General features: G+C 35.7%; 1 protein-coding gene across 1 annotated transcript; it reads left to right on the top strand.

Moving 5' to 3' along the window:
• Window positions 1–280: 280 nt before the first annotated feature.
• Window positions 281–12,418, top strand: LOC102607648 (uncharacterized). Its single transcript, XM_006478453.4, has 20 exons — window positions 281–729; window positions 836–875; window positions 996–1,244; window positions 2,153–2,252; window positions 2,329–2,403; window positions 2,732–2,830; window positions 3,113–3,229; window positions 3,343–3,458; window positions 3,656–3,755; window positions 3,975–4,333; window positions 4,685–5,015; window positions 6,275–6,489; window positions 7,215–7,433; window positions 7,983–8,169; window positions 8,991–9,241; window positions 10,139–10,231; window positions 10,310–10,411; window positions 10,659–11,016; window positions 11,295–11,432; window positions 11,514–12,418. The coding sequence occupies exons 1-20, from the start codon at window positions 513–515 to the stop codon at window positions 12,204–12,206; spliced, it is 4,059 nt and encodes a 1,352-aa protein (XP_006478516.2). The 5' UTR covers window positions 281–512; the 3' UTR covers window positions 12,207–12,418.
• The last annotated feature ends 1,049 nt before the right edge of the window (window positions 12,419–13,467 follow it).

Below are 13,467 nucleotides of genomic sequence, written 5' to 3'. Positions count from 1 at the left end.
AAAATAAATATCAATATGAATAATTGATATTTTTCATACCGTTGTAACAATCTTATTATTATTATTTATAAATAAATTTATACAGCTAATTTAGAATAATATTTAATTTTTTACAGTAATTTTATAATAATTATATTACTTTTAAGTCTAATTTAATAAATTTTTTATTAATATTTTTAAGAATATAATTATAAAGGTATTATGATAAAAGTAAAAAAATAAAAATAAAAATAAAATTATAATAGTCTCGTCAAGTACTTTATACAGGAACTAAATAAACAAAATATTGGGAACAGTCATTTAATCCGCGCCGGGAGTACTAACCATCAAGGTAAACGACACCGTTAGGAAGCAGATCTGGAATTGCAAAGCTTCCGTTTTCAGAATTCTTTGGAAATGAGAGATTAATGATGGATTGATGGTAGAAGAAAAATAAGAAGTGAAAAATTCGTAGCTTAGAATTTTCTTAGAAGCTCTTTGGAGCTTTGAGAGAAGAAGAAAAGAGGAAAAAAATGCTGCGGCTAAAAGCATTCCGGCCAACAAATGATAAAATAGTGAAGATTCAGTTACATCCGACGCATCCATGGCTAGTCACTGCCGATGCATCGGATCACGTCTCTGTTTGGAATTGGGAGCATCGACAAGTAATTTATGAGCTCAAAGCCGGTGGCGTTGATCAAAGACGCTTGGTTGGAGCCAAGCTTGAGAAGCTCGCTGAAGGCGAATTAGGTTCGAATAATCAATCATCTTTAAGTAACTAATTAGTGAATTACTAAACCAATTGATTGCTCGATCCAGTTTTCTTAACAGTTTTTATTTTTATTTTATTTCTCAGAACACAAAGGAAAACCAACAGAAGCCATGCGAGGAGGCAGGTAATTAATTGAATCCCTGCATTCGCATTTGCATCTTCATTTCTTCTTCTTCTTCTTCTTTTTTCATATATATGCGTTTGTAGAAACCTGATTTGCGTCCATATGGTTTCGTCGTTCAAGTGTCAAGCAGGTGAACTTTTATGATGACGATGTACGATTTTGGCAACTTTGGCGCAATCGAGCTGCAGCTGCTGAGGCTCCCACAGCTGTCAGCAATGTCACTTCAGGTTTTGCTTCTCCTCCTCCATCAACTAAAGGAAGGCATTTTCTTGTCATCTGTTGTGTAAACAAAGCCATATTTTTGGACTTGGTCACAATGCGTGGCCGTGATATACCCAAGCAGGAACTTGACAACAAGTCACTTGTCTGGCAAGTACTTATTACTTTCACTCATTTTATTTGTTGTTTTATCAGAGATTAGTTCTTTTGTAATAAGTACCTTCTTTTTTCTGAATTGAAAAATGGATGTAATCTCACAGCTGTGGCTGCAGATTTATAGATAATAGCTGTACGATTTTCTGATATGTGTTAGGACTTGTTGCTGTTTAGAACCCTTATACCTTATTTCTGTTTGTTAATTCTTGTAATTTGAGGGAGACAAATGTGTTGAACGACTGACATTTGTGATATGTGCTCTTTTGCTTTCATGTTGTTCTGAAGGAAATGAATTTGGTGTTCTAGTTTCCTCTGTAATGGATAATCTGTCTAATATCAATTATTTAACGCATTAGAAAGATGTTTCCGAAATTCGTAAGGTTATCGTCATTTGTACTAGCATGATAGTAATGACCCTTCAGTGCTATCGTGCAGCCAAAATTATCCAGCAGATATAAATTCTTTAGTTGACACATGTTATTGCGTAGTGTATTTTTCTGTCCAGGCGATGCCTTGAAATTGGTGGTTAGTTTTTGGCGGAAACCATACTATTAGCATATCATTTTATCACAAAAGCTTTATTTTTGGTTTGTTATGGAAAGAAATGAGAACAAAAAAATAGGTATTATTTCAGCTTCTTCTTTTTAAGCAACTCCGGAACCTTAAATCAAGAGTAATCAGTTTTAATATTTATAATGTGTGCATAACCCAAAGGTGTGTTGATGCCAAAAGAGATTATATTTCTGCCAAACTGTTGTTCACTTTGTGATTATGGAAATTATAACTTGTTAAACTCCTGATATTTTGTTTGCCTAAATTGTATCTTCTGCTTTGCTATGTCTTCTTAAAGCGCATGTTACATATTATTCATTATATTTTCATTTTATGGTCATTTATTGCAGTATGGAGTTCCTCTCTAGGTCTGCTGTTGGTGATGTTCCCCTTGTTGCTTTTGGTTCATCAGATGGTGTTATCAGGGTTCTATCAATGATATCGTGGAAGGTTTGTGGTCAGTCAAGTTTTTGCTCTGTTGTGCTAATTCTGATTGTTAGTTGTGTTAAGTTTTATTCTTCTGCAGCTTGTACGAAGATATACTGGAGGGCATAAAGGATCGATATCTTGTTTGATGACTTTCATGGCTTCGTCTGGTGAGGTAATGTTTAGTTTTTCAAGTTTTCATTGTATATTCCACTTTTTGGATCTACTGTCAGGCTTGAAATCTTTGTTTATTTTTGGTCTATATGCTAGAGTTATCAGAACAGTATGAGGTGAGGCTTTCCGACATTTTGTTTTTTCTAAGATAAATGGCTGCACCAATGAGAGAGATGTGTACCTGAAAAGCTGAGGCATCCTTGTAAAAATTACATAAAATTTTACTGAAAGAAATAATGATATCATAAATGATAAAGCGCTTCATTTCTATCATTCTATGTGTCATGAAAATGGAAGTTTGAAGGGATTATTTTTGGGTACTTTTGTAGGCGCTCCTTGTTTCGGGTGGTAGTGATGGTTTACTTATACTCTGGAGTGCAGACCATGGTCAGGATTCACGTGAACTTGTGCCCAAGCTAAGTTTAAAGGTAACCGTTCATTAATATCCCATTTTCTACGCTTTCCATTTTCTGAATATGCTTGTCCTGGCATTTTATATCCTTTCTTTCTGTACTTAAGAATAATTCTAGATTGTTAATGGTTTATATTTTACTGAGATGCGTTCTCTTTTGGTTAATGTACTTTGGACAAATTTATTTCTGTGCATGTACTTGTGGCTTCATGAATGCAGATTGTATTTTATGCAATTGTTGTGGCTCTTTTACCAGTGACGTTTTTTCTTTTTATATTTTTATATACAATACCAATAGGCACATGATGGTGGGGTTGTGGCTGTTGAACTTTCTAGAGTGATGGGAGGTTCTCCGCAGCTAATTACGATTGGTGCGGATAAGACGTTAGCCATATGGGACACAGTCTCTTTTAAGGTACTTTTACAAGTTTGAGGATTCGTTGCTTTTGTAAAAGTGCTTGTTATTATTGAAAGATAAGAGTAAAACCCTGGCATATTGTTTTTACATTTATTAAATTTCAATCACAGGAGCTGCGGCGAATTAAACCTGTTCCAAAACTTGCTTGCCACAGTGTGGCATCTTGGTGTCATCCTCGGGCTCCAAATCTTGACATTTTAACTTGTGTGAAAGATTCCCATATATGGTAAGCTTATACCCTTCACCGGCTACATTTGTTACAGATCTTCTTATCAGTTGTTTATGAGGGTCTTTGTGCTGTGATTAATGAGAAATTCATTGCTGCTCCCAGAAAAAGGATTTAAATATTGATGGAGTTTAACGTAATACCATTTAGTCGATTATATATGAAGGACCTTAGAACATTGTTTAAACTTTTGGCAGGGCTATTGAACATCCCACGTATTCAGCTCTGACAAGGCCTTTGTGTGAACTTTCTTCATTAGTACCTCCTCAAGTTCTAGCACACCATAAGAAACTGAGGGTGAGTAGTAGTTTTTGTACTTGCAAAATTTCCATATTAGTGGCTCCTTTCTGTTTATGATCTCTTATAGTATTTCGATGCTTCATACAGTTTTCTAATTGGGTTTCTTGAATGAAATTTTATTCATCCACTTGAACAAGGCCCTTTCACCAGTATTATTTTTCTTGTCCTTAATTTCTTGATTACATCTTACTTGATATCCATAAATTTCTACTACAGGTTTACTGTATGGTGGCGCATTCTTTACAGCCTCACCTTGTTGCTACTGGTACCAATGTTGGTGTTATTATCAGTGAATTTGATCCTCGGTCTCTTCCAGCTGTAGCTCCCCTACCAACACCCTCAGGAAGTCGGGACCACTCAGCTGTCTACATAGTTGAAAGGGAGTTAAAACTAGTAAACTTTCAGTTATCTAGTGCTGCAAATCCGTCTCTTGGAAATAATGGCTCCTTATCTGAAACGGGAAGGTTGAAGGGGGACTTACCTGATGCATTGCAAATTAAGCAGATCAAAAAGCACATCAGTACACCTGTTCCTCATGATTCATATTCGATTCTTTCTGTAAGCAGTTCGGGGAAGTAAGTATCTTTGACTTTCTCTGTAACGCTGTGGATTATTTGGCTTTTGTGTTGTTCAGTTTCAAATCATATTAAAGCAGATGATTCGATGTACAAATGCAGTTGCAGTGATGTATTTGGTTATTGCACCGTTTTTATGCCATATAAAAAGCGTAAATCATATTTTTGTACTAATATATGCCAAAGCTGAAGAGAACTTCTATTCTTGTTAAAGTCTGTTTTAATTGCTTCTTTTTACATGATAATGACTTATATTGTACTCTAAAGTGAGAAATTTCAGCTGAAATTGAATCCTCTGTATTTGATTTGCATGACATGATAGCTTCTTATTATAGCACAATTTGATCTCAGGTATCTTGCGGTAGTCTGGCCCGATATTCCCTACTTTTCTGTCTACAAGGTCAGCGACTGGTCCATTGTTGATTCAGGCAGTGCAAGGCTTTTAGCGTGGGATACTTGTCGTGACAGATTTGCCATATTGGAATCTGCATTAACTCCTAGGCTTCCTATAATTCCTAAGGGGGGTTCATCAAGAAAAGCAAAAGAAGCTGCTGCTGCTGCAGCTGCAGCCCAAGCAGCAGCTGCTTCTGCTGCTTCCTCGGCTACTGTTCAAGCTCGTATCTTGTTGGATGATGGGACATCAAATATATTAATGAGGTCTATAGGTGGCTCCAGTGAACCGGTATTTGATATCTTTCGGTCTTTCTCCATGTATACCATTTTCTTAGTTTTAAAGAGTCGGATATCAGAATTTGACAGCATTCTATGGTTTTATAGAAATGTTCAATGGATACCCATATATCTCTATGCCTTTCTATTTTCACTGAGTTCTAAAACAGGGACTACTTTTGACTATCATGTTTGTTAAGCTAAGTTAATCTTTTCTGTTATTTATCATGCTGGCAATTATCTGCTATTTTTGAGTCATGCCCAAACATTTGCCATGTGTTTTTGGAAATTCTAAAAAGGAAATTCAAATTCTTTAAGAGGACTTAGATTTATTTTTTTAATGTTCTTTTGCCAATTGTTAATCAACTAACATAGAAAAGAAAGCAGAATTACTTTTGAGAATCTTGATTTTTTTTTTTTTGTTTTCCTTTTTCTTGAAACTATGTAGTTTGTCAAGCTGAAGTTAATCTTTCTGTTATTTATCATGCTGGCAATTATCTGCTATGTCCAAGCCTTTCCCATGTTTTGTTTTTTTGGCAAATTATAAAAAGGAAATATTAATGCTTAAGAGGACTTAGATTTATTTTCTTAGTGTTCTTGTGCCAGTTGTTTAATCAACTAACTTAGAAGATAAAAATGGAGAGATGATTCAGTGCTTGTGGTATATTTAATTTTATAAACTTATTTTAAATCCCCCCCGAATGTGTTCTTTTCACATTCATATTAATTCTTTTAGTGGCTTTATTTTGTCTTCTTTATACCATTAGTTGTTGTCGTGAGCCTGGAACTGAAGTGTTTAATCAAGTGTCTTATCCCTGTTCTAGGCAATGTTGTAGTTGTATCTCCTTTCAACCAGATATGTTTTGGTTGATCCTTACATGGCATTTGCTTTTTCCACTTAAATATATAGCAGAACTGATTTCCTGGCTGTGCACTGAACTGTTATGAGATTTAAATTTTAAAGGTATTTGTTGGAGGAATTTATCTGAATTTCTATTCTTAACATAATAAAACAGTGGGAGAAATATATCTCCTTCAGTGTCTGTAGCTTACTTCGCTCTTATCTGATCTCCTTGTCTGTGTTCTTATATTGAAAGTTAGGTCTAAATTGTAGGTCATGATCAAATTCCAGTTATTGATGCCTAATTTGAAACTGATAGGGCTAGGTACCTCCTGCATCTACCTTTGCATGGCAATGTTCTGATCATTTGACCCACAACCCAGAAACTTCAAGTGCTTATTTCCTTTCTCATAGAAAATTTATTCTTGTAGGTTATTGGCTTGCATGGGGGAGCACTACTTGGTGTGGCCTATCGAACATCTCGAAGGATTAGCCCTATTGCTGCAACTGCTATTTCAACAATTCAGTCTATGCCTCTGTCAGGTTTTGGAAGTAGTGGCCTTTCTTCTTTCACAACTTTTGATGATGGATTTTCTTCTCAAAAATCTCCTGCTGAGGCAGCGCCTCAAAACTTTCAGCTATACAGGTGAGGATGGAAGTTGTTTGTTTTACTTATCTGTCATTAAGAGGCTATTGCTTGTAAAACCTGAAGTCTTCAGCTTTGAGGCATTAATTGTTGGTCTCTCTTGGTTTGTTTTTGGTCATTTTCATTTCAATTTATTGAAGCTCTCATATTAAATTACTCAATAGGGATGGATTATTATCTTTGTGGTGTATGCTAATCCATCCTGTCATTTTCCTTAATGTTTTGTGGAAGTACTAGAAAATAATATTAATGATTTAAAAAGTTGTAGAAAGAAAGCAATTTTTAACTATTCTTCTATTCCCTTCCTTTGCAATTTTGGTCTTGAAAATAGAGGAGTCCTTAGAGCAGAAGAAAAAGGTTAATTTGTTTTCTATCATCCATCATAGGTCCTCACCTCGCAAGCAATGTCCAAAACTATCCAGTTGCATTTTTCCTACGAATCCTGTCAACTTGCAGAGTCACCTCTTAATCCTGTAATCAACATGGTCATTTTGGATTCAGTTGGTCGTTAGACCTTATAATGCTGTGTGTGTTCTCTTCAGCCTCTAGGTTTAAATCAGATTAACTTTTCCCATTGCTATTTACATGATTCTCTCAGTGTTTTCTCTTCTAATGTATCAAATGGTATACATTCGTGTAATATATTTTTTGTCTGCAGATTAATAAGATCTGTATGGGTTCCCTTTTTATTGTATATAATGTTTAATTAAGGTTTTAATGTGCAGCTGGGAAACTTTTCAGCCTGTGGGTGGCCTACTTCCTCAGCCAGAATGGACTGCATGGGACCAAACTGTTGAGTACTGTGCTTTCGCTTATCAGCATTACATAGTCATATCTTCCTTGTGCCCTCAATATAGATACCTAGGAGATGTTGCGATACCCTATGCTACAGGAGCTGTTTGGCATCGGCGGCAGCTGTTTGTGGTCACTCCAACTACCATTGAGTAAGATATTGGTTCAAAACTCATGTTCCTATTCAATTGGTTAAAAAATCTACTGCATTCTTTATCCTTTTTTCCGGTTTTATACTTAAAAGTGCTCGTGACATGGCATATTTGGAATTAACATTTTGATGTTTAGGTTACTAAGGAAAATTCTAGCTGAATTCAAAGAATGATAAATGTCTCTACATTGAATAAAGGTTTACTGTTGCCTTTGTTTCCAAGACTTGAAAAGGGGATCACTATTAATCTGAAGTTTCTTATGTAGTTACATACTTGAAACACTGGTTATCAAGTGTCATACTATTCTTAATTAGCTGTAATAAGGTTCTCTCTTATTATTTTCTGTAGACTGGCTATCCCTCTTTTACACACACACACACACACTCACGCGCACGCACGCACACACAGAGATAATCATTCTCTAGTGAGGGCATCCTCACCCACTAACTGCCAAAAAAACACAGTTTCCAATATATTGGAGTGTGTGCAGGGTGATTTGTGAAATGGAGTAATGAGTATACCATGCACGTTTGGCATGCTATTTTGCAGATGTGTTTTTGTGGATGCTGGGGTTGCAGCCATAGATGTAGAAACAATGAAGATGAAAGAGGAGATGAAATTGAAAGAGGTACAGTCAAGAGCTGTTGCTGAGCATGGGGAATTGGCCCTTATTGCAGTAGAGAGTTCCCAGACTGCTGCTCAAGATAGGATAAAGTTGAGACCCCCAATGCTACAGGTTGATAACTTTATGTCTACTGTGTGCATTTCAAGTTCATCTCTACTGGAATACTGTAAATTGCTATTTAGATTTCCTTTGGCTTGCCGAAAGAGTTTGGCACCTTATTTTAGCTCTGAAATTAGCTGTGTCTAGCTAGAAGGATATTAGTGAAACAAACAAAGAAGGTTAAGCTGAGCTGAAGTTGAGAGAACTCTAGTGTTATTGAGGGTTAGAGAAACATAATTCAATTGTGTTAAGCTCTGTGCTGGTGAAAATCATCATGAAAATTTACTGTTTAATTATCTGTCTCTTTTATTCACTGAAACTTTCACAAATGAGTGTAGTTTTTTTACGCTTTTCTTTATAGGTTATCTATGTACTTCCTATAATTATATGATAACTTATATGAGCTTGAAAAGCATCGTTTTGAAAGGTAAAAGTGGAGTTAGCTATTGTTGAAAGATCTTCCAAAATATATTCTAAATGCTTAGTGCCGCCAAGTGCTTGGCTGAGTGGTTTTCAAGCAGCGTTACTTGGCTGGCCACCTGTGTTCAAATCCTTGGGAAGTAGGGGGCTAAAAAAAAATCAATTTGGGCTTTACCCACCTCCCTACATCTGAATGCTTGCTGCACAGGGTAGCATTTATAAGCAGCATTCTGTTGACTGATATTCTTTTGTTGCTGTGTTTGGTCTAAATTGTCTCAAGTAGTTCATGTGGGAATGCATATTTACATGCTTGTTTATACAGACACACACAGGCATGCACCCAATTATTACCTGTGTAATGCAAATAAAGAAATCTGTGTTTTTCCTATATGTATGAATCTTTCTTCATTCAGGTGGTCCGGCTAGCTTCTTTTCAACATGCTGCTTCAGTCCCACCTTTCTTAACGATGCCAAAACAAACTAAAGTTGAAGGGGATGATTCTATGATGCCAAAAGACATTGAAGAAAGAAAGGTTAATGAAATAGCTGTTGGTGGTGGAGGGGTGGCAGTGGCAGTCACTCGTTTTCCAACAGAACAGAAACGACCAATAGGACCCCTAGTTGTTGTGGGTGTTAAAGATGGAGTTCTTTGGCTTATTGATAGGTAACTGGACCCTATTTGCTTCAAGAATCCTTTGGCTACTTAAGGGCCTGTCTGTTTTTGTTTTTTGCTACCCATTTTTATTTTTGTTTTTGGAAAACAAGTGAATACATGTTCAGTTGTTTAGTGAAAAAAAATCCATGAAATAACTTTTTATGTTTGTAAATAAGAAATAAACTAATAGATATTGCTTAATAGGGTGCTTTTTTTTTATAGTTTTTTTTTTATTTCAGGAGTAAAATTAAAATAGTTCATCAATAATTCTTTCTTTGCAAAGTTTGTGATACGTTTTCTTGTTTCCTTTCATTAGTGTTATTTTAGTTGTTCGCTTTCTGGTCTTAGGGCAGTTTAGTAGCAATGTCGAGGGCTATTGAGTCCTTTTCTACCAATTTGCAACTTTATCTAATGGCAATAACAGTCCTTAATTTTATATTATTAAGGTAAACGCTTATCTAGTTGTAAAAGAAATCGCGCTTATATATTGTAGTCTATGACGAGAATATGTAAATAAAATTGTTCAATTCTGCTTTCAATGGTCAATGTATGCATATAAGATTTTTTTTTTTTTTAATTTGTTTACTTTTTTTTGTTTTGTACTTTTAATTGTTTCCCTGATTCTTCCTGCATACTGCAATATCCATTGCAACAATGATGGGAGACTAAGAACTCTATAATTGCATTTGCTTCAATTCAGGGCTGTAATTTCTTGCTCATGAAAATCTACAAGTTTTACATTTTGCACCTTCTGAAAGGGGAGAGTCTTATTTTATTTTTTCAAAATAAAAGGGAAGAGTATCTTAGTTTGCACCTTTCATGACGTGTATGCTGGTCAATTATAGTCAAATTATGTGATGTAATTAGCAGATTGCATTAAAATCATTTCTACTTTTTCTTCTTTAGGTACATGTGTGCACATGCGTTATCCCTAAGCCATCCTGGAATTCGATGCCGGTGTCTTGCTGCCTACGGAGATTCTGTTAGTGCAGTCAAATGGTATTACTATTTCACATGTTCACTTTAGATGGTGATTATAATTCTGTCCTGTTTATTAACTTGTATTTTGTTATACAGGGCAAGTAGGCTTGGTAGAGAACATCATGATGATTTAGCACAATTTATGCTAGGGATGGGATATGCCACTGAAGCACTTCACTTGCCTGGAATATCTAAAAGGTGTGTGAATATTAATTAATTCCCTTTTGTTTCTGGGTTTCGGATACTATTATTATCATTAGTCACTGTTCACACCATGAATTCATGTCTTCTGCTTTTCAATCTCACTCGTCTGTGTTGTACTGGACTCTTATTCATGTTCTTTGGATAATAAATAGAATTTAAGTCATTCAAGCCCATAGAAATTGCAGCAACATTGTTTAGTCATTGTTTTCAATATGATTGATGAATTCTGCTTGTTTCTCAGGTTGGAATTTGATCTAGCCATGCAGAGCAATGATTTGAAAAGAGCTCTTCAATGCCTTATTACGATGAGCAATAGCAGGGACATAGGACAAGATCATCCAGGGCTTGATTTAAATGATATTCTCACTTTAACAACCAAGAAGGAAAATATTGTGGAAGCCGTTCAAGGAATAGTGAAATTTGCTAAGGAGTTTCTGGATCTCATCGATGCTGCAGATGCTACTGGACAAGCTAACATTGCACGTGAAGCTCTTAAGAGATTAGCTGCTGCAGGTTCAGTGAAAGGAGCATTGCAGGGTCACGAGTTAAGAGGTCTTGCTCTACGACTTGCAAACCATGGAGAGTTGACACGACTTAGTGTACGTACTGTGACTTTTATTCGTGTTTCTCCTGCCCATCAATTCTAATAGCTGTTTGATTCATGCTATAACATGTTTTATCACTCATCTACTGTAAAATAATTTTTTCTGTTAATCCATTTATAATTTTATGTATGATTATGCTTCTGTTTCACTGGTTCTGAATTAAATTGATGCATGCAAGAGAATTTCAGCCTTACGCCGTGTTTTACTGATCTTCTTGATGGTTTCTTTTATATTATCTTAGTTCATCAATTAATTATGCACATGTCCTGCAGGGTTTGGTAACTAATTTGATCTCACTTGGCTTGGGACGTGAAGCAGCATTTTCAGCTGCAATTTTGGGTGACAATGCTCTCATGGAGAAGGCATGGCAGGATACTGGAATGCTTGCTGAGGCTGTGCTTCATGCTCATGTACGACTTGTTTGTAAAAACTGTTTAGTTTTAACCCTTAATTTGATGCTCTGATGTAACCAGCTTCATGAATTCTCTCAGGCTCATGGGCGACCATCACTAAAGAACTTGGTTGAGGCTTGGAACAAAATGCTACAGAAGGAGGTCGATCATACTCCAACAGCAAAGACTGATGCTGCAGCTGCATTCCTTGCTTCCCTTGAAGAACCCAAGCTTACAAGCCTGGCTGAAGCAGGGAAGAAACCTCCAATTGAAATTCTTCCACCAGGGATGCCATCTATTGGTTCAATTACTATTCAAAAGAAACCTGTGCCTGGTTCACTGAATTCGCAGCAGCAACCAGGCAAACCGCTGGCAGTAGAAGGTTCACAGCAGCAACCAGGCAAACCACTGGCAATAGAAGGTTCACAGCAGCAACCAAGTGAACAGTTGGCTGTAGAAGCACCACCTACGACGACACCCACAGAAGAAAGTACTCCACCCCCAGGGGAGGGTAGCGAACCAACTTCAGGTGATAAAGGCCCTATTCAATCCTCAGAAAGTAATTCAGATCTGGCTGCTTCTGCTTCAGTAGAAAGAGCTCCGGCAGCATCTATTACTGATGAGGCAGCTTCCGAGGGACCATCGCAGGTAACAGATCCTCAAGAAAAACCGCAGGATCCGGGCACTCCGGAAACAAATGTTCCAGGTACATCAGCTGCTCAGGAAACAAATGTTCCAGCAACATTACCTGCTCAGGAAACAACTGTTCCAGCTACATTACCAATTGAGTGAGGGTGATAAACTTGCTTAACTAGCAATCTGAGTAAAAATCCTTCTACTAATTCTTTCAATTTTGTGGCATTTTAAACCATATAGGGTAGAGGGTCATGTGAGCTGTGTAAAATTGATTGGAAAGAAAGCAGAAAGTTATTTTTGTAAGTTTTTGTGTATGTTCATGATTTTTTTTTTTTATATGACAGAGGCTTCCTTTGCTTTGGTTTGAATCTATTCTTCTCTGGCTCTTGTGCGTTTGTATCGTCCTGAGTTCGTTCGTTCCGCAATCTAGTAAGTAACAGTGGCTCAACCATATTGAGTAACTAAAGCTCTAAACCTAAAAAGGAAAAAAAAAATTATGCGTCTTTCAACGGATGTCAATTTCCAGTGTTTCTGAAGCTTTGAGAATAATATCCTTTTATCCAATTACCTATGTAGGCTTTTTCTTTAATAGCTAATCTTTTGTGTTCGAGTAACTGCAGGTATTAATAATAACTAAACTATAAATTAAATGAAATAATAGAGAGCACAAAACATACAAACTTCAGATTAAGCACGTTTAATTTGGTATGTTAGCAGCCGAACGTTGCCATGTTCAAGTTATTAATGCATAGCATATCTTTAATTCATTTGCATTAAATTGGAGTAGATTAAATTTCATGTAGATTAAATTTTTTACAAGGGACTGATAAGACTATCAAATAAAAAAAAGAAAAAAAAAAAGAAAAGGATTGATTAGACAATATAGGATCCTGCAAAGTGTTTGATATAGTTATAAATAGAAAATGAAAACTCGATAATTCAATTTTATTATTCAAAGCAATCAACAGTGGCTACCAAAAACTATATCTAGAATCTCTATGCAACCAAAAACTATCCAACAAGTTAACGAACCCACAAATGATTATTTTTAATTGTGAAATTGCACTCCCAGTTTCCACTACATTATCAACTATATCCTTTATTATAAAAGAAAAGATAATCATTAGATTTAATTTCCTTCAATTTTTTTGATTTTTTATTTTCTTTTAAGATTTTATTTAAATTATAAAAATTTGAGAGCACTTAAATATTATGCCTAACACAAGGGGATTACGCAAATAAAAATAATAATAATCTATTGGAAATCAAATCTTGTTTATGACCTCCATATATTAAGCATGTCAAAAATATTGAAATATGAGTTTGTATGGGAAATAAAATCTCATTAAATTTGTGTATTTTTTTTTTCATTATTTACAATTTAATTTGTCCAAATATTTATCCTAAAAATTTATCT

This window comes from Citrus sinensis, chromosome 3 (assembly GCF_022201045.2).
Source record: "Citrus sinensis cultivar Valencia sweet orange chromosome 3, DVS_A1.0, whole genome shotgun sequence".
Taxonomy (NCBI): Eukaryota; Viridiplantae; Streptophyta; class Magnoliopsida; order Sapindales; family Rutaceae; genus Citrus; species Citrus sinensis.
Note: the sequence above shows the minus strand (reverse complement) of the source record. Positions and strands in the feature narration are given on the sequence as shown.

What these genes read in the sequence shown, in the direction of transcription:
- LOC102607648 (XM_006478453.4), top strand. Translation starts at nt 513, where the DNA reads ATGCTGCGGCTAAAAGCATTCCGGCCAACAAATGATAAAATAGTGAAG. An exon ending in TCTGTAAGCAGTTCGGGGAA is followed by an intron (nt 4,334 to 4,684) that starts GTAAGTATCTTT and finishes ATTTGATCTCAG; the next exon opens with GTATCTTGCGGTAGTCTGGC. An exon ending in GTTCTTTGGCTTATTGATAG is followed by an intron (nt 9,242 to 10,138) that starts GTAACTGGACCC and finishes TTTCTTCTTTAG; the next exon opens with GTACATGTGTGCACATGCGT.